General features: G+C 37.7%; 1 protein-coding gene across 1 annotated transcript in view; it reads left to right on the forward strand.

Moving 5' to 3' along the window:
- The window catches only part of Nmd3 (NMD3 ribosome export adaptor), a 27,122-nt gene extending 10,709 nt beyond the window's left edge, over positions 1–16,413 (forward strand). Inside the window, exons 8-16 of the mRNA XM_021157850.2 lie at positions 2,628–2,706; positions 3,587–3,683; positions 7,514–7,631; positions 9,067–9,212; positions 11,021–11,133; positions 12,704–12,776; positions 14,173–14,279; positions 15,712–15,782; positions 16,141–16,413. Of these exons, the coding sequence (XP_021013509.1) occupies positions 2,628–2,706; positions 3,587–3,683; positions 7,514–7,631; positions 9,067–9,212; positions 11,021–11,133; positions 12,704–12,776; positions 14,173–14,279; positions 15,712–15,782; positions 16,141–16,271 (935 nt within the window). The 3' untranslated portion in view covers positions 16,272–16,413. The remainder of the gene's footprint in view (positions 1–2,627; positions 2,707–3,586; positions 3,684–7,513; positions 7,632–9,066; positions 9,213–11,020; positions 11,134–12,703; positions 12,777–14,172; positions 14,280–15,711; positions 15,783–16,140) is intronic.
- The last annotated feature ends 9,248 nt before the right edge of the window (positions 16,414–25,661 follow it).

Below are 25,661 nucleotides of genomic sequence, written 5' to 3' on the forward strand. Positions count from 1 at the left end.
GGATGGTTGTGAGCCACCATGTGGTTGCTGGGATTAGAACTCTGGACCTTCGGAAGAGCAGTCGGGTGCTCTTACCCACTGAGCCATCTCACCAGCCCCAGTATTTCTTGAAGTTTCCTTTTCTTTTACTTTTCTCTTGTTTTTAAACTTTTAAAGTAATTTTTGTGCAATATATTTTATTCATCTTCTTCCCCTCTCCCAACTCTTCCCAGATACTACTGCCTTCTAACTTCATGCTCTTTCTCTCCGAAAAACAACAAAAGCTCACCAGCACTGCATTCCATGCTCTCTCAAAGCACATAAAAACATGGAGACCCGTATGTGTTGAGGGACAGGGTCTCTGCAGCCCAAGGCTATCCTTGGACTCTCAGTGCTCCTGCCTCATTCTTCCTATTCTTATTCTTGCTCATTTGTGAGGTTTTTGAAGTTGTTGAGGTTTCTAATTGATATATGCTGATGTGTATACATAAATGTGTTTATGTTCTCTGTTCAGTTTTGTTATCAGTTAATTGGAGAAAGTTACAAAGGTCGCCTTTTTTTTCCCTTCAGTGTTTATTTACTGTGGTTTTGAAGAACCTGTCCATTAAACTATTTCCTTAGGCATCTCCCAGGCATAAGTCATTTATTTCATTTCCCTTTTAGACATTGATCTCTTTCAGATAGTTCTCCTCTTGAATAATTTTTCATTACATTTATTTATGTATTTAATTTTGTTTTTTGGGCCATATGTCACACTGTGGAATTTAGGTAACATCTGTCATCTTCAGGCATTTGTTTATTTATTTATTTATTTATTGTTTTTTCAAGACAGGGTTTCTCTGTATAGCCCTGGCTGTCCTCGAACTCACTCTGTAGACCAGGATGGCCTTGAACTCAGAAATCCGACTGCCTCTGCCTCCCAAGTGCTGGGATTAAAGGTGAGTGCCACCACTGCCCGGCTTCAGGCATCTTTTCACCTCTGTCTTTGAGGCTATACTTAAAGGCAGAGTGCTGAGTTATATGGGAAATTTATGTTGATGATTATGTTTGAGAAACTGCTGTAGTATATTTTCAAATGGCTGTGGTCTTTACATTCCAGACAGAAGTGTTGAAAGGTCCTGGATTCTGTACTTTAGTTGCTTACCATCCTTGTTTATAGACATGAGGGAAGTCTGTAGTGGTATCTATCTTCCTGTGGCTTTTTCATTTCACTAAGGACTAATGATATGAAGCATATTCTACATATAAATGTATTGTTTGTATGGTTTGCATTGTTTTCTCCTAGACTGTCTCCTCCTTTTCTAAATGTTACTCTCTATTGCAAGTGTTTGTTTTTTTAAATGTATTTTCTATATGTATGAATGTCTTACCTGCATGTATGTAAATGTACTGTATGTGCAGTGCCCACAGAGGCCAGAAAAAGACATTAGATGCCCCCTGGAATTAGAGTCACAGATGTACACCACCAAAGTCCAACTTGATGAACCGGTATGTTTTATTGGGGCTACTTAGAGGAGTAGAAATGACTCACGGTCAGCTGTATCACCAAAGCTCACCTCAGCATGTGTGATAGCTCACAAAGCTGGGAAGCAGGAGTATACCACACACACAGCTTACAGGCAGGCAACTCAGCAGGTTGAAGAGTGTTCTTTGTAAGTGAAGTCTAAACCTCTTCTGGGCATTTAAGGTTACAAAAATAACTATTTTTTTAATGTGCTTTACAATCTCAACTCATAGGTCTTAACTCTTGAATTGGTGGAAAGTGCCTAAATTCATCTTTTGGGAGGGATTGAAGAACTAGTTTTCTCTATTAAAAAAAATGCCATTAATTGTTAAGTTCTGTTAATGAAATGTAATATCCTTTTTCTGCAATCTCAAGTTTGCATGAACTTATACTTTTATGCTAGTTTTATACTGTCTTAATTTTAAGTCTAGAAATCTAAGTCCTGTGACTTTGTTTAGTTTCCTTGGTATTGTTATTATATCTTAAATGTTATTATACCTTAAATGGAGTTCTTACTTAGGTATCTCGTAAGTACTTCTTAGCAGTAGATTTGCATTTGCCTGTTCCTTTGTTGATAGTGTTAAATGATACTGTACTGGGATAGATATTGTTGTCCAGTGACTTTTTTTTTTTTTTTTTTTTTTCGAGACAGGATTTCTCTGTGTAGCCCTGGCTGTCCTGGAACTCACTCTGTAGACCAGGCTGGCCTGGAACTCAGAAATCCGCCTGCCTCTGCCTCCCCGAGTGCTGGGATTAAAGGCGTGTGCCACCACGCCCAGTGTCCAGTGACTATTTTGTTCAGTCTCAGTATGTAATTTTTTTCATGCATGTCAACTAGGTGAATTTTTGTCATTTTCTTGGCATCTTGTTTCATTTATAATATAAAATGTTCTTTTCCTTTTCTCTCTTGGCCTTGAATTTTGTTCTTGTGAGTTAGTATGAATCTTGTTTTTATCTGTTAACATTTATTTTATCTGATTTTCATCTGCCTTTTTGCCAAATAAGTCTTAATTGATATCCCTAAACTATTTTGGCTATAATATTTTCTAATAATATGGTTTGCTTATGGATTTAAGTGATTTTTGTCATATGGTCATGTAGAGGAAAACCTTGTTTTGCAGAACTGTTCTTATTATTTTTTTAGATGGTCTGGATTTTTATTATTCTTCAAAACAGCATGCTCAGAAGATGGTGGAGTTTCTTCAGGGTACAGTTCCCTGTAGGTAAGTTGTAAACCTAAATTTGTAAATTAAACAACAGGAGATATATAGGTCACATCTGTTCTTCAGGCTAAGATAATTTACTTTGTTACAATTAAAATTCTAGTATGTATATTTAAGCAATCATGAAATAAGGAGTTATCCATTTTTACCAGCCAAAGAGTGCTGATGAATCTCTTGGTAGTTAAACCTAACTGCATAGTAATAGGCACTGTACTGCTGTGCCGTAGAGATGGGTAGAAGAGCTAGGAATTCAAGATGGAAGAAACACTCATAAGCTGAGTTGATATTAAAAGGTAAGATTAGCAGGAACAAAATCCTGGGAGGTACATTAGTGTGGCTTAGACTGTAGTCATTATGAAGAAGGTTTGAAGTATGGATAAAATTAGACTTTCGCCCATGCTCTAGTTTCATATCTGTTGCTGTGATAAAAACAGCCTGACAGAAAGCAGCTTATTAGGCTTACAGTTGTTATAGTCTAACATCATGGATTAATTAAATAAGTGAGTTTCGTCATATCCCAGGGCAGAGAGAAATTACTGTGTACATGCCTGCTCACTGGCTTGTTTATGCTCAGCTAGATTTCTCTGCTTTAAACAGTTCAGGATACTCTGCCTAGAGAAGGAGCCACTGTGGAGCTGGTTCTTCACATCAGTTTACTTAAGATGTTTTTCCACAGGTATGTTCATAGACCTGAGAACTCAGTCCTTTTCTGGACTGTAGAAGGTCCTTCTCAGGTGATTCTAGGTTATATCAACTTGACAGTTAAAGCTAATCACACCACCAGGGAGCTGTATGAAGGCATTGAACTTTGATTGGATAAAACCAAGTTATATGAGTGCGGACCTCTCCCTTTCTATTGATAATGTTTTTTTCTTAATAGATACAAAGCATCACAAAGATTGATCTCTCAGGATATTCATAGTAACACATACAATTACAAGAGTACTTTTTCTGTGGAAATTGTTCCAATATGCAAGGTACTTCTTTTCATGTAATTAATCCTTATCTGTAAGAGAATAAGTAATTTGCTGGTTATAATTTATTGTTCTTGGTTTTCTGTTGGCTGGCTAAACATTAACAATAACTTCTTTGAATGCCTTCTGACATGCTTAGCTTTGTTAAAAAGATTTAAAATATATGTTTATAACTGTGGATTGGAATGCCCTTTATCTTGGTGTATTATGATGAAAAGATTGGGCTGGTGAGACCATGCTAGCCTGACAACTTCAGTTGGCTTCCTGGAACCCACATAAAAGGAGGCGACGACCAGCTCCATAATGTTCTCCTCTGATACCAACATGAACATGCATTACGCACATGTACACACACGCTCGCGCGCACACACACACACACACACACACACACACACACACACACACAAACACAAACACACACACACACACTGTCAAAGGCCAGCTTTGACACCACAAGGTAAACTGAATCTGGCAGCAAGTTGTGGCATAAGAGATTGGGGTCAGTACTGAAAGCAGCTGACAGGTTAGTCCTGATAGCAACTGGCCAGGGGAGAAGGGGGCTGTTGCCTATGGCAGCCAGTGATTAGAGAAACAGAAAAGGGGGAAAATTATACACACAGAGTGGTTGAAGCAAAGGCAGGCTCCAGCATTTTATTTTTTCTTTTAACCCCTTTCATACCCCTTAAGATAAAGATTTTGTATGTAAGAAAATTACCTCATCACCACAAAAACATATTCTTTTTTTTTTTTTTTTTTTGGTTTTTCGAGACAGGGTTTCTCTTTATAGCTCTGGCTGTCCTGGAACTCACTTTGTAGACCAGGCTGGCCTCGAACTCAGAAATCCGCCTGCCTCTGNAACTCACTTTGTAGACCAGGCTGGCCTCGAACTCAGAAATCCGCCTGCCTCTGCCTCCCGAGTGCTGGGATTAAAGGCGTGCGCCACCACGCCCGGCCAAAAACATATTCTTAAAAAACAGGTTTAAAATTGTCACACGACGGGAAATTACAACAGGATTGTTGAGTATGTATTGTGTTGGAAACTAAACAATTCTCATCTATCTTTCTACAACCTCATCGTAATCCCCAAAGCAGTAATTCTTTTGTTATAGATTGACAAAGTTTAAGAAGGCCGAAGTTTCTCTATGCTAAGGAATAGGCCACCTATTTTTGACATCTTGATCAGCTAGACTGGCTAATAATCATCTGTTCTCTGTCTTGGTTAGGGTTTTACTGCTGTAAACAGACACCATGACCAAGGCAACTCTTACAAGGACAACATTTAGTTGGGGCTGGCTTACAGGTTCAGAGGTTCAGTCCAATATCATCAAAGCGGGAATATGGGAGCATCCAGGCAGGCATGGTGCAGGAGGAGCTGAGAGTTCTACATCTTCATCTGAAGGCTGCTAGCAGAATACTGGCTTCCAGGCAGCTAGGAGTAGGGTCTGATAGCCCATACCCATAGTGTGACACACCTACTCCAACAAGACCACATCTACCCAAACAGGGCCACACCTTCTAATAGTGCCCCTCCCTGGGCTGAGCACATACAAACCATAACACACTCATAATAGAATTGTTTATTCTTATTTATAACCTTTCTATTTCATGGTGTACTCTTAAAACCACATCCCTAGATCACAAGACCAAGGAACTCAGGCCTAACCTAGAGTGAATGCCTTCTTTGATCATTAACTTCTCCCAATCCTATTTTTCTCGCTACTACAATTACGTGCTTGCAGTGCATGAGCGCTTACTGTATCCCTTCCTGACTCATGCAGCTCTTGTCATCCTATGAGGAAGGGGCACATTTTGTTCTTGATTCAGACTTTATAAACTTTCTATCAGCTTATCCTACCATGTCATGATTATTTATATTAAGTTTAACTTCCTAAAATTGCTTAAATCAGGAATTCTATGAAATCATTAATTCATCTAAGTAGTATTATCTCAAGAACTTTCATTCTCATGTTGATCTCAGCTCGACTGGATACCAGCCTGCAATTCCCCACAGTGGGCTATCTATCACCCAGGAAGTAATATTACACCAGGCTACAGGCAGTTAGGGTCTCCTGGTGTCTACTCAGAGACAAAGCCAAATAAATGAGGAGTGTGGCAATGGCAAACATGAGAAGCATGACAGTAGCAAGAAGCAGTGCTGGGATGAAGTCTCCAGGGCCATACTTTTCCAGAGTGCATCCATTGTAGCCTAGCAAGTGTTTCCAGAAAGCTCACTTGCCCACTGTAGCAGTTCTACATGGTGCCCATTAACACACACTCGCCCGCCCGCACACGCATGCACGCGCGCACACACACACACACACACACACTAAAACTAGCAAAAACAAGTGTAAAATTTTACAATCCACTTTTATTAAACATTAGAATGATAGTGAACATATAATAATTCCATGACTTCACATTATAAAAAATGATAGTTAAAAGGTAGTGAGCCACTTTGGAATATGTGTGGGTAAGAGTTTTGTATATGCACCTGATGTATGCATAGATGTGGATGATAATATGAAAACAAGTTGCACTAGCTTAGCTGTGTTCTAGCCAAAAGTAGTTATCTGCGTTCTCCTTTTTCCAGTCCTCATTTAAGAGCAGTAAAAGCCTGGATAATACAAATTTAGGTGTGACAGCATATTTAGGCCTGTGTATTAAGTACAATGAAAGGAGATACAGTATTGTGGCATGTGTAGGTAATTAAAGAGTCCCTGTAGATGCTAAACTCCAGGGTTGTACAGATTCCTCATAAAATTGTGTAGTATATGTTACTTACAGACTACTTATACCTAATATATAGCATAGCATATACTACATATGCTATGTAAATGGTTACTAGTTAATCTGTATTTTTAAGGAAAGCAAAGAAAAAGATTCTACCTGTTTAGTACCGGTGCAGTGCTTGGGTGAACTCATGGATGTGGAAGCTGATTACATATTTGTCTTTGGGAGCTTCTGAATTCAAAACCAAAAGTTGGAGTAGGTGTTAATGTATAGTCCACTTCAGTGGAAAAGCTTTCAATGTACACAGATACAGCTGTTTTTAAAATTTTATTTTCTGTTGTTAAGGTCTCATTCTTAAATCTTTGATGCATTGGAACTTAGAGATTCTCTGACTTTGCCTCCCAAGTATGGGATTAGAAGTGTATACCACCATGCCCAGCCACTTGTGTCTTTTAATACAGTTAAACATACAAGTAACCTTGTTGGATTATGTAATATTCTTTCACTGAAAATTGTAATGTAGATGTGACTTTTTCAGCCATTAAATCTTTGATCTTTAATTACAGACTCAAACATTCAGCTATTTTAAGAGAAACATATTTTCCATTGAAATTTGGTTTTGTGAAAATCAAGAGAAATCAGTTACAAGGAGATTTAGAAAGTCACTCTATTCTTAATGTTATACTTTTGTTAGAATATATACTATATTAACATTCAGAATGACAAGCAGGTATTTATGTTATAATTAAATTAAAATGAATTTAACAAACACATGGATGTGGAAGGCTGATTATAAAAAAGAATTTTAAAAACATTTCAGGTAAGACAAACGGGCCCATCTTAAGAATGTGTCGTGTATAGAGAAACCATAAAGTTCAAAGTTGTGACTCTTAGTCTGCAGGTCATTTGTTGGCCCATGAATAAAGGATAATGTTGTGGAGCCAAGCAAGGTAGTAGCATCCTGTAGGCTGAATCATGAGACTTGGTTATTCTGCCTACATTCAGACAGACAACTTGGTCGGGCAAGAACAATTTTATCAGGTTTATCAGAGGTTGCTAACTTAGAATTAGCCTTATTTTAGATGTTATTTCTTTTTGCTTAGGATAATGTTGTCTGTCTATCACCAAAACTGGCACAGAGCCTTGGAAATATGAGTCAGATATGTATTTGTATTCGAGTAACTAGTGCCATCCACCTCATAGACCCAAATACCCTACAAGGTAAGGTTTGGAACTAAATTTAGTTTTGGAACAAGATCTTAACAATTTGGCCTTATGGTAAACAGTAATCGCTCAAGGCATTTATGTTGTTTAGTGCATCTTTTTTTTTTTTTTTTTTTTTGAGACAGGGTATTATGTAGCCTAGGCTGCCCTTGAACCATCTGTATATTCAAGGATGACCTTCAGTTCCTGACTCTTCCTTCTACCTCCCCAGTAGAAGTGTGTGCTGTGATACCAAGTTACATAGTAACTGGAACCCTAGGCCTGGTGGATACTAGCTAGGCATGCATTTTTTAAGTAAGCTGCATCTCCAGTCCCAAATGTCATTCTTGATAATACTATTTTGGAAGACTTAAAGTTTAGTACTTTAAAAATAGAATTATACAGTATTATATTCTCTCTCTTTTAAAGAAACAGTTTTGTGAACTTTTAGATATTTCATACTTTTATTTTTTCATTTTTATAAAAAATTGCAGTTTTATGCAATTTTTGTCACTAAGTCTTTTGCCAAATATATGTGTGCCTGTGCAGAAGCATTAAACCCAGAGCCCTGTGCCTGTTAGGCAGGGACTCTGCTGTTCAATTATATGCTTAGCCTGCAATTGTAGTTTTTTTTTTTTTTTAAAGATTTATTTATTATATGTAAGTACACTGTAGCTGTCTTCAGACACACCAGAAGAGGGCATCAGATCTCATTACAGATGGTTGTGAGCCACCATGTGGTTGCTGGGAATTGAACTCAGGACCTCTGGAAGAGCAGTCAGTGCTCTTAGCTGCTGAGCCATCTCTCCAGCCCATAATTTTAGTTTTTAAACAGCTATTATAAACTTGGGGACGTTTGAGCTATGATTCATTGGGATATGCAGTTTAAATTAGAATTTTAACTTTTTATCATTATTATGGATCATTTAGGATATCTTTATGCAAATCATTTTTTAAAAAAGGAAGACTGTATAGTGATAGAAGTTTTGGTATATGTCTCCATCTTTTTCTTGTTTTTTTATCAATCTTTTATTTTGCTATTTTTTCAGAAACTGACTGTACCATCAGCTAAGGTCTATTTGCTGTTATAGTAACTATCTGCAGAATGCAGAAAAGGGCATTTTTATCAGTTATACAAAAATAGGCTTTGTGTCTTATAACTAAGCAGCTAGGGTGACCAATAACTTTCTGACATAAAATTCTAGCAAATGAAATGACCATCAAACTGATTGAATTTGGTCTGTGGCATTCATATTATAGTAACAGAATAAGATGTAATATTTTTGACACTTGACATTTCTCTTGTGCATGGGGGCTTTGGGCCTCGTATGGAAATCAATGATGACTTAGAGTGACTTCTGTTCTTGTTGTACAGTTAGTTACTTCATATTTACACATTAGATGACTCTGAAATTTGTCAGTTACCTTGTTTTGAGTGTTGTGCTTATTTTAGTTGCAGATATTGATGGAAACACTTTCTGGAGTCATCCTTTCAATAGTTTATGCCATCCTAAACAGCTCGAAGAGTTTATTGTGATAGAATGCAGCACAGTCCGAGATCTGAAGCGAAGTGCGGGGGCTGGAATGATATCAAAAAAGGTAGGTAAGGCAGCATCTACCTGCTTTTATTCATTTGTGACAATACTGCTTCAGTTCTTTTAAAAATTCTTGTTTTTTAATTGTTGGTAATTATAAAATGTAGAGGCCAGCTACAGTAAAACACCCATGAAGTAATTTAGTTAGTGAGGGCCAGAGAGCTCACTCAGCAGGTAAAAGTGATGTCTGATGACCTGGATTGAATCCCTGGAATCCACGGTACAGGGCTTCCCTCTGACCTTCAGATGTGCTGTGTGCTATGGCATGTGCCAACGTCCCGTCATAAACACACTAAACACACACACACAAGTAAGAAATACAATTTTTTTTTAAATGGAGTCATTATAGCAGGATGTGGTAGTGCATCCCATTAATCCCAATACTCAGGAGGCAGAGAGGCATTTGGAGCTCTGAGTTTGAGGCCAGCCTGGTCTACATGTCTAGTATCAGACTGACACCCTGTCTCACAAAAAGTAAAATAAAATTTAAAAATGGACTTATTGTGGTAAGGTTGCTGGACTACAGTCTGATAAGTTAATTTTTTTCTTTTTGTATTGGGAAAAGGCCTTTTTCTTTTTTTATTAAAAATAAAAGTCATGTTTTCCCTTTATTTTGTTGGAGGAGAACCAAGTGGACAATCTCTTGACTTCAAATCATTACTAAATATGAAATCATCCATAGATATTTGTACATCATAGAGATCCTTTTGAGCTAATCAGATTATAACTATGAGAACTACATTTGGTCTATGAATAGGCTGCTGCTTCTTAAGTTTTTGTCTCAGAAGTGTTTGGAGGTGTGTTCAGACTAGTATCTAGGTGGGGAGCACACATTAAATTATATGAATATTGTAATTCTTAAATCTTTTCTTCAGAGATAATGCCTTCCTCTCTTGTTATGACACCAACTTTTTTTTTTTTTTGGTTTCTCGAGACAGGGTTTCTTTGTGCAGTCCTGGCTGTCCTGGAACTCGCTCTATAGACCAGGCTGGCCTCGAACTTAGAAATCCACGTGTCTCTGCCTCCTGAGTGCTGGGATTACAGGCGTGCACCACCACTGCCCGGCCTGACACCAACTTCTTAACCTGAAAGTTCACATATTTTGTAGAATATGCTATCTTCTGGATCTCTATTACTGCTAGTTTATAAAGCCATTTGACTTCATTTATAGTATTTTCTCTAAATTAAAAGGGCATCTGCATTTTGGTAAACTAAAATATTTTCTGAGAGTGTTTAAGAGATGAGTATTTTTAATTTTATTTGGGGAGAGGGGAGCTGTGCACATGCACAAGTTCATGAAAATGTCAGAGGGCAACTTGAGGATCAAACTCAGATCATGAGACTTGTAGTAATCTTTATCCACTGAGCTGTCTCTCCAGCCCACTTCAATGTGTGCCTGTGTCAGAGTTTGGGTGAAATTCATAGGTTTTTCTGAACTCTACGTTTTTGTTTGTTTTTTAAGTCTTGGGTCTGTTTTCTTGCTTTAGGATTCTTTTGCCTTCTAGTTAATTTTTTGCTCAGTCTGAGTTAGCCAGTCTCTGTGAGACATTTTCTATGAAAATGCTATGTGTGTATGTTACATGTGTGTGGGTTAGTAGTTCAGGGGGCAGTGTTAATGTCCTATTCAAGTTTTGGATTGTTTTTATGGTTTCCTTTGGAGTAATTTTCTGCATTCCTGATTTGGTAATTTGTTAGTTTTGATTGTTTTAGAATTCTGGAAAGTTGAAAGCTGTTTTAAATGAATATTAAATGAGAAAAAGCTAATATTATATTTAATTTTTCCATGATATGATTTCTTTCTTTTCTGTTAAGCACACCCTTGGGGAAGTCTGGATCCAGAAGACATCTGAAATGAATACAGATAAACAGTATTTTTGCCGAACTCACTTGGGACATCTTTTAAATCCTGGAGACCTGGTGCTGGGGTTTGTTTTATTTTGTTGTATTTTAACTTGGCAGATAGCATTGTAGGTTTTCTTCAGGAGCCAATGAATATTTAAAATACTAAATTTGTTAATTTCAAAAAATTTAAGAGTGTTTAAGATCCTTTCAGGTTTTTTTTTTAAAGATTTATTTATTTTATGTATATGAGTACATTGTAGTATATGAGTACAGATGGTTGTGTGCCATCATGTGGTTGCTGGGAATTGAACTTCAGGACTTCTGCTTGATCCATGCTTGATCCAGCCCTGTTCTCTCCAGCCTTGCTTGTTCCGGTCCAAAGATTTACTTATTATAGTAAGTACACTGTAGCTGTTTTCAGACACACCAGAAGAGGGCGTCAGATCTCATTATGCATAGTTGTGAGCCACCATGTGGCTGCTGGGATTTGAACTCAGGACCTTCAGAAGAGCAATGTTTTACCCACTGAGCCATCTGTCTAGCCCTCATCTTATTTTTATTATTGATAACTGTAAACTCATAGATTGCATAGAAGTCCATAGTTGTTCCATTTGGGCCATCATCTGAGAGTCATTTATTCAAAGATTTTTGGCAATTAAACAATATAGTTAGATAAATAGTTACAGCTTTTGAAGAGAGTGCATAGCTTTTATGGCTGTAAAAATACTTCACTTTTTGGAAACAGCTAGGTCTGAAGAGATGGCTCGAGGTTAAGAGTCTACTGTTCTTGCAGAGGACCCAGATTTTGATCTCAGTCCTCATATCAGGCAGGTCACAACCCTCAATAGCTCCAGTTCTAAGGGATCTAACACTTCTGACTTCTAGGTACTTACACACACACAAGTATATATAAACACATGCAGGCGCACACGCTTGCGCACGCATGCATGCATGCATGCACGCACGCACACATGCACATAATAAAAAAGTTAAAAGGAAGAAACCAAAAAGCCAACAACCACAGCCTGTATGCCGGACAGAACCCATAAAAGTAAATAACAGTCTTTATGCATTTGAGCCATCAGTGTGTTCTAGACATCTGGTGTGTTTTGTTCACAGAGTTTGAGTTCCATTTACAAGAGAATGAAAGGTTCTTGCTTGTTGTATTAACTGTGCAGACTCATTCAGTTGAATTTGAAGTTAAGGCTGCTGTGTCTGTCTTATTTCTTTAATGAGTCTATGGGAAAGAGAAGCCACAGTGGACAGGGAAAAACTTACAGTGCAATGTGATGCTGTCATTAAAAATCTAAGTTCTCTGTGTATGATTTGCCTGCATGCACGTTTGAGCCTGGTGTCCACAGGCTGGAAGAGGATCTTTTTGACTTTTCAAGACAGGGATTCTCTGTGTAGCCCTGGCTGTCTTGGGACTAGCTCTGTAGACCAGCCTGGCCTCGAACTCACAGAGATCTGACTCCTTTTGCCTCTGTAGTGCTGGATTTGAAGGCATAAGCTACTACCTCCTAGCTTCAAAACTTTTAAAGTGGAGAGCACACAAAATCTTCCACTTTGAAAGATAGTTGTGTGTATATAATACTATATAGCGAGTACAGTAATACACAAAGGATATTCCTTAACTCATTGTTTATATTTCAGATTTGATTTGGCCAACTGTAACTTAAATGATGAGTATGTCAACAAAATGAACTCAGACAGAGTTCCAGATGTGGTAAGGCTTTAGATTTTTTTGTTGTTGTTCTTATGTTAATTCTTAGATTTTACTCAGCACCCCCTTGCCCAGTCAACTTTTCTTTTTCATGGCAAAACACTTGATACTGGTGGCGTAGGCCTACAGTCTCAGGTACTCAGGAGGCTGAGTTGGGAGGATCACAAGTTCAAGACTTACCTGGATTAGACAGGGACTTTAATTCTAGTTTGTAAAACCCCCAAAATGGACAAGAGGACTTATAAAATGAGGTGCCTGCCTAGCATAAGGCCCTAGCTTCCGTCACCCAGTACCGCCAAACAAATCTCCAGTGCTGGTGATAGAGTGCAAATACATCTGTACTTAGAAATGGTAACTTATAAAATTTATTCAGATAGTCTTAAATTAGCTTATTTTATACACTTTCTCTACTTCTCAGGACATTTAGAATTGAGACCATTATTCAGTATTAGTACAAATTAGAATTTAAAATAACCTTTATAAAGTCAACTCTTGGAAAAAAAATTTTACCTGGGAAAAGTATAGAGTTGTAATGTTCATAAACATCAGTGAATGAAATGAAGGATAATAATCCTACTCCTACTTGCTTACTCCTTTTAGAATACTCATGATTTTCTTTAGCTATGAGCAAAAATGAAGATCTGGTAATAGGAGGTTCCTGTTTCATCAGTTGATAAAATACAAAAAAAAAAAAAAAATCGGGTATGAATCAGAATGGGTATTTCCTTTTTATATTTATTTGTTTCACTTAATGTGTATGATTGCCTTTCCTGCATGTATTAATGTGCACCAGCTGTGTGCAGTGCTGCTGGTGGTCAGAAGAGGGCGTTGGGTGTCCTGGAACTGTAGTTGTGAGCCACCTTGTGGGTGGTGGGAATGGAATCCAGCTCTTCTGAAGGGCAACGAATGTTCTTAACCACTGAGTCCTTTCTCCAGCCTCAGGATTGATATCTATTAAAGGTCACATGAGGAGGTCGCTAGTTTTCTTAAAAAATGTTATATTTTAACTAGTACATATTATTAAATGTTATAAAGGACTTGTACATTTTCTAAGTGCTTATTACTGTGAAAAACAAAGTGTCTATCTGTAATGTTTCAAAATGGGCTGTATGAATGGTGGCTGAAAATTGAAATTTGATGAGAAAACAATTCAGGTTTTAGGTATTAAAATTTTAATGTTTAGTCATTTGAAATTTTCACAGTTATATAAATAATGCTCAAATGTATCTTCATACATGGTAAAAGTTTTAAAAGTCCTCTTGATACTGCCTCTTGACCTCTACACCTTTCTCCTGAATTGTGACTGCTGCCTTGGATTTCCTGACATGCCCAAGTTTTGAGTTTTTTCCCCCTACTGTGTGTTTCAGTGTTTCATAACTGCAAATGTTTGTGTTTGCAGGTGTTAATTAAGAAGAGCTATGACCGTACCAAACGCCAGCGCCATAGAAACTGGAAACTGAAAGAGCTTGCAAGAGACAGAGAAAACATGGACACAGATGATGAAAGGTTCTGCTTTCCTGGACCCTTATAAGTAGTTGCAGGGGCAAGCCTTAGACATTAGTTTTAGATTGTAAAGAAATTGATATTACCCAATAGATCTTTGCACTAAAAATTAACTTTGGATTCTTAGAAACTATAAATGGAATGAATCTATATAAGAGAACTCATAAAAAAGATATAATATGATATTATACAAGCTCAGTAATTATTTCCTGGGTTATTGTCTTTGTAATTATAGTGTTAATGTAAATAATTTAGTTAAAAAGTTCAAGTATAATGAGCAGTTACCTTGTGGCTATCACAAATAGATGATTTGCTTATATTGTAAGCATAAAAAACTAGTTCATTTACATTAGATAATACTTTTCAGATAGTGAGCAGAATTGAAAATGTTTTTTGAATGATTTAAAGATGGCCTTAATTCTGTGTATGTGTGGTTGTGTGCATGTGGGTGTGTGCACAGGTGTCTATGTGGCCTAATTTGTTTTTGTTTTGAGATTTTTATTCATTTTTATGCGTATGAGTGTTTGGCTGAGTTTCTATCTGGGCACCATGTGCATATAGTGCCCATTGAGACCAGAAGAAGGCGTCTGGTTTTCTAGGACCACAGTACAGTTATGAACTGCTGTGTGGGTGCTGGGTATACATTGAACCTGGGTCCTCTGGAAGAACAGCTGGTGCCCATAACCACTGAGCCATCTCTTCAGCCTGTGGCCTCAGTTCTTGATGTTAGTAAAAGGAGCAAAATAAAACAAACAAAATTATTATTTTTTTAAAGGATGAGTTTTACATTATTGGGAAGCAACAGAATTTTACAATGTAAAACACACACACGAGTATATTAAATTGTTTAGAAGTGCATACTTAACTGTGTCAGCTTATAGTCTTATAGCCTGCTGATATGGTGTACTGGTTGCTGAACACGCCATGTAAGCAGAATTCCAGCCCTTAGATCCAACATTAAAAACTGAAGGAGAGAACTGACTGAAGATGTTGACTCTGGGCTCTTTCTTGGGCTGGAAAGATAGCTCCCATAGCTAAGAATGTGTCCTGTTCTTCCAGAGGACCAAAGTCAGCTCTCAGCACCCACATTGTACCTTTAGTTCCAGATCATCCAGTGCCCTCTGTAGGCCTCTATGGGTACCTCACACATCTGGTGTACGTGTGCGCGCACACACACACACACACACACACACACACACACAAGCATGTATTGTTAAAACAGAAAACAGCTTGTCCATAAGAATTGGTTTGGTTGGGTTGAATAGAGATGGGAGGTAATTTTTCATTGTCTTAGATTTAACATCACCTTAATATTCAGCAGTTATATTGCAAGGAAATTTGTTTTCTAGTCTACCTACTTACTTAACATTCATATTTGACCTTTGTGAATAGTATAATATTTAGTACAGTGCTTAAAGTTTTCTTTTTCTTATAGGCAATATCAAGATTTTCTTGAAGATCTTGAAGAAGATGAGGCAATTAGAAAACATGTCAACATTTACAGAGGTTGGTGTTCTAGGAGGATTGCAGTCATGGAGATAGGATCAGGGAGGGTATTTGGTGTTCATAAGTGACTTTATTTGTCTTGTAGACTATTGTAATTAGGCTTTTACATAACGGATAATAAGGAGCAGTAAAATTTATTAAATGTTGTCATATACATATGATGCAGTTGTTTCTGAACGATTCTTTAGTGGTTGCTCTACTTCTAATTTGCTCATTTATTCAGTATTTGAAAACTTACTGTAGATAAGAGCTGCGAGCTTCTACTATGGCCTGATTGCTCAGTGGTGATGGTTGTAGGAGTTGTTGTTTGTGCATTTCCATATTTGCATATGGGACTGACTAATGCCTACTTCCTTAGATGCAACCATCCCTGTGGAAAGTGACACAGATGATGAAGGAGCACCTCGAATTAGTCTGGCCGAGATGCTTGAAGACCTTAATATTTCTCAAGATGCCACTGGTGAAGAAGGTGCATCAATGATGTCATGATGAGTCATATATGTTGCTTGCATATCTGTGGCCTCAGGAATTTGGCAAAAACCTTTATTGTATAGTACATATATTCCCTTATATTTTAAAAGAAATTTGACCTTAAACTTTAATAAATTACTATTTTAATTGTTCCCTTAAAGTGTTGTGAAGTTTTCATAATTTGATTGATAGATAATGAGAGATTAGATGGGATGTAATTGTTAGTGATACTTCGGCCACCTCATGTGTGCAGTTTTATTGGCTTGAGTTTTAATACAGGAGGCACTGTAGTATTTTTACTACTATAGTGCTGGATTCAGATGACTAAAAGTTGGGATTTTTTAAAGTATTAACCAAATATTGGAGCATAAATTAACCTCTTACATTGGTTTTATGTTAATTGATCTATGAACATATAAAAATATGTATGACTCACTTTTGATATAAACTATTGTATTTTGGTACACTTTAGATCACTTCTATATCCTAGGGGTAGGAAAATGAAGGTTCAGTTTCAGACAAGGAATCCGACAATTGGGAAACTCATCTTCTTATTCTTACACAGAATTTGCATCTTTATCTTTCCCCTCTTTCTGAGATTTAACCGAAGGCCTGTGCCAAATTTGGTGTTCTATCATTGAGCTATAGCTTTATTTAGCTTTGCAAAAAAAAATTTTAACTGAGGGTTATTTTTTTTATTTTGTTAGAATGAAATATATTTAAAATGTGTAGATATTTAGGGAATACATACTAATTTTATAGGTTAAGTAACTATTTTTTTATTCTACCTTGGGCAGCAGCTTAGGGTGATAGCTTCCTTATTAATTATAAAATGTCTGGCACTTGTATCAGAAATACAGTTTTTAAATTTTGGATTTCAAGTAGGGAAGGAAGACTTTTCCAGTAAGTTTTTGCCATTGAACATAACTGATCTTCATCAGCAAGAATGTGATTGTAGATGATGGAATAGGAAAATCTTTTATGAGGCCTAGTGTAGAGCCTTTCATGACGAAAGAAGAGTGTTGGCCTGGATGTAAACAATTTGAAAGTGAAGTTTTATGATCTTGTTTCTATAAGCAACATCAGATTTGTTAAACACACCATAGTGAATGTCTTTACTTAGTCTCTACATACCACTGGATATGGAAACTAGTGCTCAGGTCTTAAGATTCAACTACCAAAGTTTTGCAATTAAGAGTAAAGGCCCAGACATCATGTAGTCCTTCATTTCTGTATGCATATTCATCTAAAAGGCATATTCTGTCCTGGTGATAGAATGATGGGGATGGCTGTTCTCCAGAGATGAGCATGACCATAGCAAGTTCTCATTTCTTTACCACTGTTTGGTTTAGTGAGATTTTTAAGACAGTATCTCATGCAGTTTTCTAAAGAGGAGTTGTTCATTTAAATACTTCAGTGATTTTCCCACTGAAAAAATTTAGTCTTTCTTAGAAATAGGTATCCAAGAGCTTGCAGAGTTAAGCAGCTTTGCTAAGTCTACCATTTCTGTGAGTCCCACAGTAGGTACTCTGAATGCTGCTCCAGGACTGCCAGTGGGTTGGGAAGCTAATTTTATTCAAATGCACAAGAAGTTGGTTTACAATTAGCTTTCTAAGTTGCTATAATTATCATTGTGTGTAATGGATACACACTTGAATGCTACTGTTTTATAGTCAGAGAGGTCTGGTGAGCAAGGAAGAAGTTGAGGGAGAGTTGCCTTTCAGCTAAGATGCTCAGCAGCATCAGGTTAATACTTTACCAGAGTAGAATGTGGAATCTAGAGACTCCGGGGTGTGCTTTCTTAGATGGTGTGAGTCACTGGCAGAGATTGCTCTAGATTCTTCATTTTGGAAGAACATACATGTTCATTTCTACTTTTTAATTACTTAATGCTTTTTTCTAACTTTCTTGGCATGTTAGCCCAGTGGACATTTTTAAAAATAACATTTTCCCATAATTTTAGATTTGTAGAAAGGTCCAAGAAGAACACAGAGATTTCCTGGATAGCCTTTACCCAGAATTGGCAGAATAATCATTTTTCTTTGTGGCATTCTGTTTCCATCTTACTAGTTTTAAATTGGATCACTTCAAGAGAGGGGCTAGGAGTTTGCGAGAACTCTTGCTTAGCATGGTCTAACCCTGGGATGAGTACCCAGCATGTCATCTGCTCCACCACCACCCACCAAATAAAAGAAGGCTGGTGCCTTCTTAGCATTGGCATACCCAGCTAGCACCCTTGTGTTATATGTGTTCAAGGATAGCTACATGGCCCCAACAATGCATTGTGTTACAGTATCTAGAAGTTGGACAGCTCTGTCAGAGATTAGTATTTTCATTCTAAAAACAAGAAATTCTTTAATAGTAATTAATACACCATTCAGAAGTAACACTGATTCAAAACTTTCACCCAGTCACTAGAATACTGAGGTCTTGACATTTGTCTCTGTAAAGTCCTTTACAGAAAACTTGAATGTAAGATTCTGTGTTACTTTGGCATCTCATATGTGTTTGATCTGGACCAGCTCTTTCTTTAAGAGTATGTTTTCTTTAGTTGACATTTTTAAAGAATTCAAGACAGGTATCTTACAGAGTGACCTCTGTTTGGCTTTGTTGTCTTTTCCTGTGACTAGGTTATGTCCTTTTGGCAGTGCCACTCAAGTGACGCCAGACATGGTACATTATCATAGGATGCATGTGCTGCCATGAGTCCAGATGATGCCAGGCATGGTTCATTATAGGATGTGTGTGCTGCCATGAGACGCTAGTTTTAAATGAGACGCTCCCAAACTTTGCATTGTTTTCTGGCTTCCTGTTCTGAGAACAAGCTCTTCCATGGAGAATTGTGTGTGTTTTTTTTTTTTTTTTTTTTTTTTAAATATTATTGTGGACTTTAAGTTACCCCACAAAATCTAGTATGGTTTAATTGTGTAGAATCATTATTATTACTTGCTCTTAAAACTTTTTTTTTTTTTAATTTTATGTATGTGAGTACACTGTTGCTGTCTTCAGATACACCAGAAGAGGGTATCAGACCCCATTACAGATGGTTGAGCTACCATGTGGATGCTGGGAATTGAACTCAGGACTTCTGGGAGAGTGGTCAGTGTTCTTACCTTCTGAGCCATCTCTCCAACCCTATTTCTTGTTCTTTTAAAAGTTCATTTTCAACATATAGCCAGATTCACTCTTTGATATATCTGAAGTTTTAACATGTGCAGATTTTGTAATCATAATCAAAGTTCTGGTCAGCTCTAACACACAAAATCCTCATTCTTTGTTTTTAAATTTTTCCTCTATTCCCTTAGCAATATCTAATCTGGTTTCTGAACTTAGTTTGCTTCTCCTAAAGTAAATGAGTGACATCACACAGTATGTGGTTCCCACCCCCCACCCCCCCACTTCGGTTTCTTTCATTTAGCCTGGTTACTTGATGTTCACCCCAAGTTAAATATAGCCAGCATTTCCTTTTATTTCTGATACTACACTGCATAGTTGGACCAAATATACCCATTCCTCTGTCAAGGTACATTTGTTTTTAGCTTTTGATCGTAAAACTGCTATTAACATTTGTGTTCAGGTGTTTGGTTTTGGTTTGGTTTTGCTTTTTCCCTTAGTAAAGGATTAGAAGTTGAAAGTGAGTTTGTAGATACAGTTTAGTGGTAGTATACTTGCTTACCATGTGTGAAGCCCTGGCTTTGATTCCCAGCATGAGAAAAACAATAGCAGCTTAGAATGGGATTGTTACATCCTATGGTGAAATAGTGTATATTTAATCTCACAAGAATCTGCCAAGCTTTACCAAAGTGCCTGTGCCATTGGGCTTTCAGACCAGCAGTGGAGGAGAGTTTCATTACTCTGTATCCTTGTCAGTGTTTCTAAGATAAGCCTGATGATAGGTGGTGTCTTTTGTGACCTTTATTGAGTGTGCATGTGATGCTGAGGACTGGTTCAGGGCTATGTACTTCCAGCAAGTAGTCCAGCATTGAGCTACATTTCCAGCCCTCTTTTTGTGATTTTTATGGGCATTTTCTTAGTACTCTCTTTTCATATGTTAGTTATCTGTGTGTCTTCCTGCATAAAACGGCTTTTCAAATCTTTTGCCCATTTTTTGAGATTTTAATTAGAAATTACATTTCTCCCTTTCCACCAAACTTTCCCATGTACCCCTCCCCATGCTCCTTCAAATTTATGGCTTCTTTTTTCGCTGTTATTGTATGTATATATGTGTATACATATATACCCTGCTCTGTACTTGTATGTATGTTTTCAGGGCTGGCTGTTTGGCACTGGACAATTGATTGTGCACATCCCCAGTTGATGAGGGGAGCACCATGTCTCCTTTTCCCAGTTTTACTCAGTTTGTTGTTCCTTCTCTCTCTCTCTTTTTTTTTTTTTTTAAATGGTTTTCATCTTAATGCAGGATGCTGTGAAAAGTTCAGGCCACATAAACATGTAAGCTTTGATGTTTCTGGAGACTAGAAAGTCAAGATGAGGATTCCATTATGGTTACACTCTGGGGAGGGCCTTAGAGCTTTGCAGAGATTCTTGCTGAGTCCTCACCGGCACAGAGTAAGCCCCTTCTGAGTCAGCTTGGAGCACTCATTTCTACCGTCATGACCTAGTTAATAATTAATCTCCGTGAAACCCCACCTGAAATGCCTGAAACATAAGGATTAGATTTCTTCATGTAAGTTTGGGGAGTGTACATTCAGCCCTAGCAGGTTGCTTGCTGAGCTAATTTTTTAATTTCATGCTGAACTGAGCAGTGGATGCCCCTTCAAGTTAGAGTCTGTTCTCTTGCCATTGTCTTTTTGCTCTATAAAATGTTGAGAGTTGGGGTTCTGTTTTGGATTTCCTTTGGTCAGGACCTATATCATATTCTTGCCTTACTTTGCTTTATGAGGCACCGCTGTCACTTAGAAATGGCACAGCTCTCAGTGGACGCACCTGTGAAGGAATCATGAAAAAGTTTCATAAAAATCACATATGTAAGAGTTGATCATTCTCAGCTTCTCAGTTTGTCACATGGGAAGTTTTTTGTTTGTTTGTGACAGGGTCTTACTGTGTAATCTGGCATGGAGTGGGGTTCGTTATATAGACCACCTCAAATTCAGATCCACCTTTGCCTCCCAAGTGCTGGGGTTAAAGATATGTACCACCATGCCTGGCCTTTTGTCACATGTTCAAATAATTTGACCAGTTCCAGGAAAGCAGGCCTTGATGAAGACAAGAGATCTGTCTGTCTAGATATCTCTTATTGCAAAGTAGTGTGATGAAAACACTCAGCGAATTCTAGTGATGCTGAGGCTGGGGAAAGGGCATAATTTTCAGTGACTAAGCTCTTAGGGGTGGGGTAGTCTGAGTGGCTACGTTTTTCTAGCAGGGTTGCTTGCTTTTAATGTACTGGGATTAGCACATTAGGTGTGCGTCCTTGACATTGCCGACTTTGAGTTCACATAAGTGGGTACCTATAGCTTCTTCACAGTACTTTGAGGTAATATGCATACTGCTAGTCTATGAAGTGTGAAATAAGCAATTCTAGGCAAGGCTTGTGATGCAGATAGAGAAATAGTAGGGTATAGCTCAGTACTATAGCACCTGTCTAACATGCCTGAAGCCCCTCGTTTCAGGCCACACTACCACAAGACAGAAAAAGAAACTGTTTTTTGAGTCATCTTACCTTCTACTTTTGAGTATCTGGGTGTGTGTGTGTGTTTTCTGTATTTTGCTGGGCCTTAAGCATGCTAGATGAATTTCTTATTATCCTGTATATTGACTCCTCCCCCTTCCCCTTCCTTCAGAAGAAAATCATTGTGTACAGCTCATAGCTAAGAGATAGTGAGTTTTCTACTCCTGAAAGTAAAGTCCATAAACTATTTGAAATTGTTGTGCATGGGAGATTTGTCCTGTGGACTATTAAATCATTTAACTCGGTATGGATTCTGGGGTATATCTTGTTAGAATTATCCCAGCTTTAGCCATTGAGAACTCAGTAACTTCCTGCAGTCTTTTGATTGGCATATGTGTTTGTGCTGAGCATTTTTTACATTTTGGAATTACAAAATGCCAGTGCTTTGTCTTGTGTACTTACACACTAGAGTCAGCAATTTTCCCTACATCTTACTATATTTATTGGAAAGCAGTTCAATAAGCCATTATCTAGGCAATAGGTATGCAAGAATCTACTTGACTGTGCATATACCCGCGTCTAATAACACACCTGGCATCCTAAGACTATTATATACACGTCTGTACACACAGACTGCACCTTGCAACCTAGGGCCCCTTACCTGCATTGGGTTACACATTGTTCTAAACAATGGGATCCATGTCTCTTACCCTTAACAACCATCAAATATAGACATCCTATTCAGTCATATTCCAGTTTGTCCTGGTATAAGAAGGTCAGATCTGGCCTAACCCAATTTCTGAAGCTCTCTGTGGCTCCTTGACAGTCCATAAGATGGCAGTCTCAGCTAAACCTTGACCACAGCATTTTGACTTGAAGACACTCAAGCAAGACATGTCTGGGCATCTCACCCACAGAAGCTAAAATAGCAAGTGCTATTTTAATCATTAAATCTATGTGTGGGGAGGGGGGCTATTGTCTGTTGGCTGGCAAACCTTATATGTACGCTCAAGGTCTGCAGTTTCCTATCATCAGTATACAAGGGTTTCTCTTTTGACTTTGCCAAACACTTTTATAATAGGGTTTTCCATTTTAATTTTTTGTCAGCTTGGAAGGTGACAAAAGTGGTGTTCATTTTAATTACATTTGTTTGATGACATATTGAATAACTTTTCATTATTTAGATACTTGAGATTCCATTTCTGAGTGTTGATTTGAAGATATTTCTTACATAAGTAGCTCTTGATGGTTTTGGACATTGATATATCCTGATGTTTGCCCTTTTTTGCTAAACAAGTTTCACTTTGATGTAGTTAACAGTCATACATTCTTTTTGTTAAGATTTACATCTTATTAGGTAGGACCACTGATGTCTGAAATTTAGATTTTCAAATAGTACCAAGGCCTTTGTATTATAGATTGTTGAGAATGTAGCTGACGAGATGAGATGGCCCAGTGGTTAGGAGAATTGGCTGCTCTTCCAGAGGTCCCCAGGTTCTATTCCCAAAACCTACATAGTAGCTCACAACTCGTTAACAACCCTGTACTTCCGGTTCCAGGAGGTCTGTTACCCTTTCCTGGGCATCAGGCATACGTGTGACACATAGATGTCTGTGCTAGCTAAACACCTGTATACAAAATAACAAAATAAAAGGAGTTAGGAAGCCAGGTGCGGTGCTGCATGCTTTTAATCCCATTTTGGGGAGTTACAGCCTATACAGCCAGTTAAGCTGCTACAACAAGCAAACTGTTGAGGGCTGCTATGATGACTCTGTGGCATCAAGCTTCATGTCCTGAATTCAATCCCTAGCACCCACATGTTGAAAAATTAGCCCTCATTATGGAAATATGAAAAATAAAAATATTGTTGAATGACTTGAAGTCTGGTTGAGTATTGCTTGCATAATTTGAATTTTCATGTGTGCTATCATGCTGTCTTGTCTGAATGCGACTGCCTAGTGCTTTATAAGTAATTTGAACCATTCGCAGTGTGTATTAAAATGAAGTATATAGCCTTTGAGTAAGTGAATGGTATGAATTTTGGCCTTCTGAAACTAAGATACTGAAGTATGTTACCAAATAATAGAAATGTTTTCCTACCTTTAGTTTTTAAGTGAAGCCCAAGTTAGGCAGTGGTTTTAAGGCTAGTTAGAATGTCCACCAGGTGGCAGTAGTGACTGACTGATGATACTGAAAGGCACTTTACCAATCAGTCTTCAAGAAACACCATATGAGGCGTCATCCTTGGGAAATCTTTCCGTGGTCCTGTGGCTAACAGCACTCACTTGATCCCTCTGTAGCCACGTGAGTGAGTCTCCACCACTTGACAGAGGGATCAGGGTATTTTAAGTTTCACTAGGCTATGCTTTGAACAGTGGGACTTTTTAGATTTTTTTCTTTCTTAGTGACTTTTGGGTTATAATTTAAAGTAGGTTTGGTTGAAAAAACTTTCAAGTTTAGATTATTCAGCTTAGCCTTGTATTTGTATTTATATAAACCCTACAGGTTTACAGAAAAATTGGAAATAAACATTTTATTGCTTAATTTCATATGTTGATGATAATCAATATTGCTTAACTTATTTACTAGACTATTTACTGATTTATATAGGTCCTCTTTCTTCATGGGATAGGACCATAAAAACGGCTCTTGAAAAGATAAGTTCATTAGGAATTGATAAGTCCTAGGATCATGAAACTAACTCCAGTCTCTTGGACTCCAGTTACTAAGTCAGAAAGCCATGGAGCATCCATGGCACCAACAGGAACCAGACTGTGATGACCCTAAAGAGACTGCCATTCACCCTGCCCTCTGGGTGACCGTTAGGTTCTCCACTCAGGAGAATAAATCTCCAGAGCCTTCTGGTCTGGTCACTTACAGCTGGTACTCTACAGTTTAATTAATGGCTGCACTTGCAAAAATTATACCTACATTTTCCAGTGTGTCCAGTGAAGCAGTAGTACTCCAAGAGGCTACTTTGGTGGAGGGGATAGGAATTGGGGTTAAAAAGCAAACAAAAAAACCAAAAACGTACTTTTGTCTTTATGTGTTTTTCAGGTCAAATTATATTAAAGGCACTCTGAGACCTCTGCCAAAGACAGGCACTATTCTCTGAGGAACATTTATTTTACCACTATGGCACTTGTCACAGTGGCCTGGAAACCCCAGGTAGATGCTAGGTAGCATATGGTCCTGAAAGATGGCTCATAAAAGCAAGTGTTATCCTTCCCCCTTTGATTTTTAGCTTATCTTGAAAGTCTTGTGGCAGTATATAATTAAGATTTTTGCCTAAGTCTGTTTACATTTAAGTACAGAGTAAGTGAGATTTTCTATAGCTGAGTTCTTAGGCAGATAATGATTATGTAAATCAAGTAAAGACTTCTATTTTGCTTGGAACTTTATCTAACTCCTGTACGCCACTGCTGGCGCATGAGTGACTGATAGAGTTTAGCTGTGTAGCTTAGCTGACATTTGTAGCTGTCACCTTTATGATGATAATCAACAATGATGAAGCAATATGACTAGAACTGTTGTGCCCCCTTTTTTTGTAAGTTATGCTGATGTAGTGTTTACTTGAATTTTATTCTAGGGTAGTAATTGAGGTGTTAAAGCCACTGACTGCAAGAGTGCTTTGGGTCTGGTAACTCAGGGAGATAGTATATTTAAAAGTCTAGAGAATTATCCCTAGCTAAATTTATAATAGAATATGCCTTTTGATGCCTGCTGCCATATTTGTTAAGATATTTTCTGGGTTTCCATTTGTCTTTTTTTTTTTTTTT

Source organism: Mus caroli, chromosome 3 (genome assembly GCF_900094665.2).
Source record: "Mus caroli chromosome 3, CAROLI_EIJ_v1.1, whole genome shotgun sequence".
Classification (NCBI taxonomy): domain Eukaryota; kingdom Metazoa; phylum Chordata; class Mammalia; order Rodentia; family Muridae; genus Mus; species Mus caroli.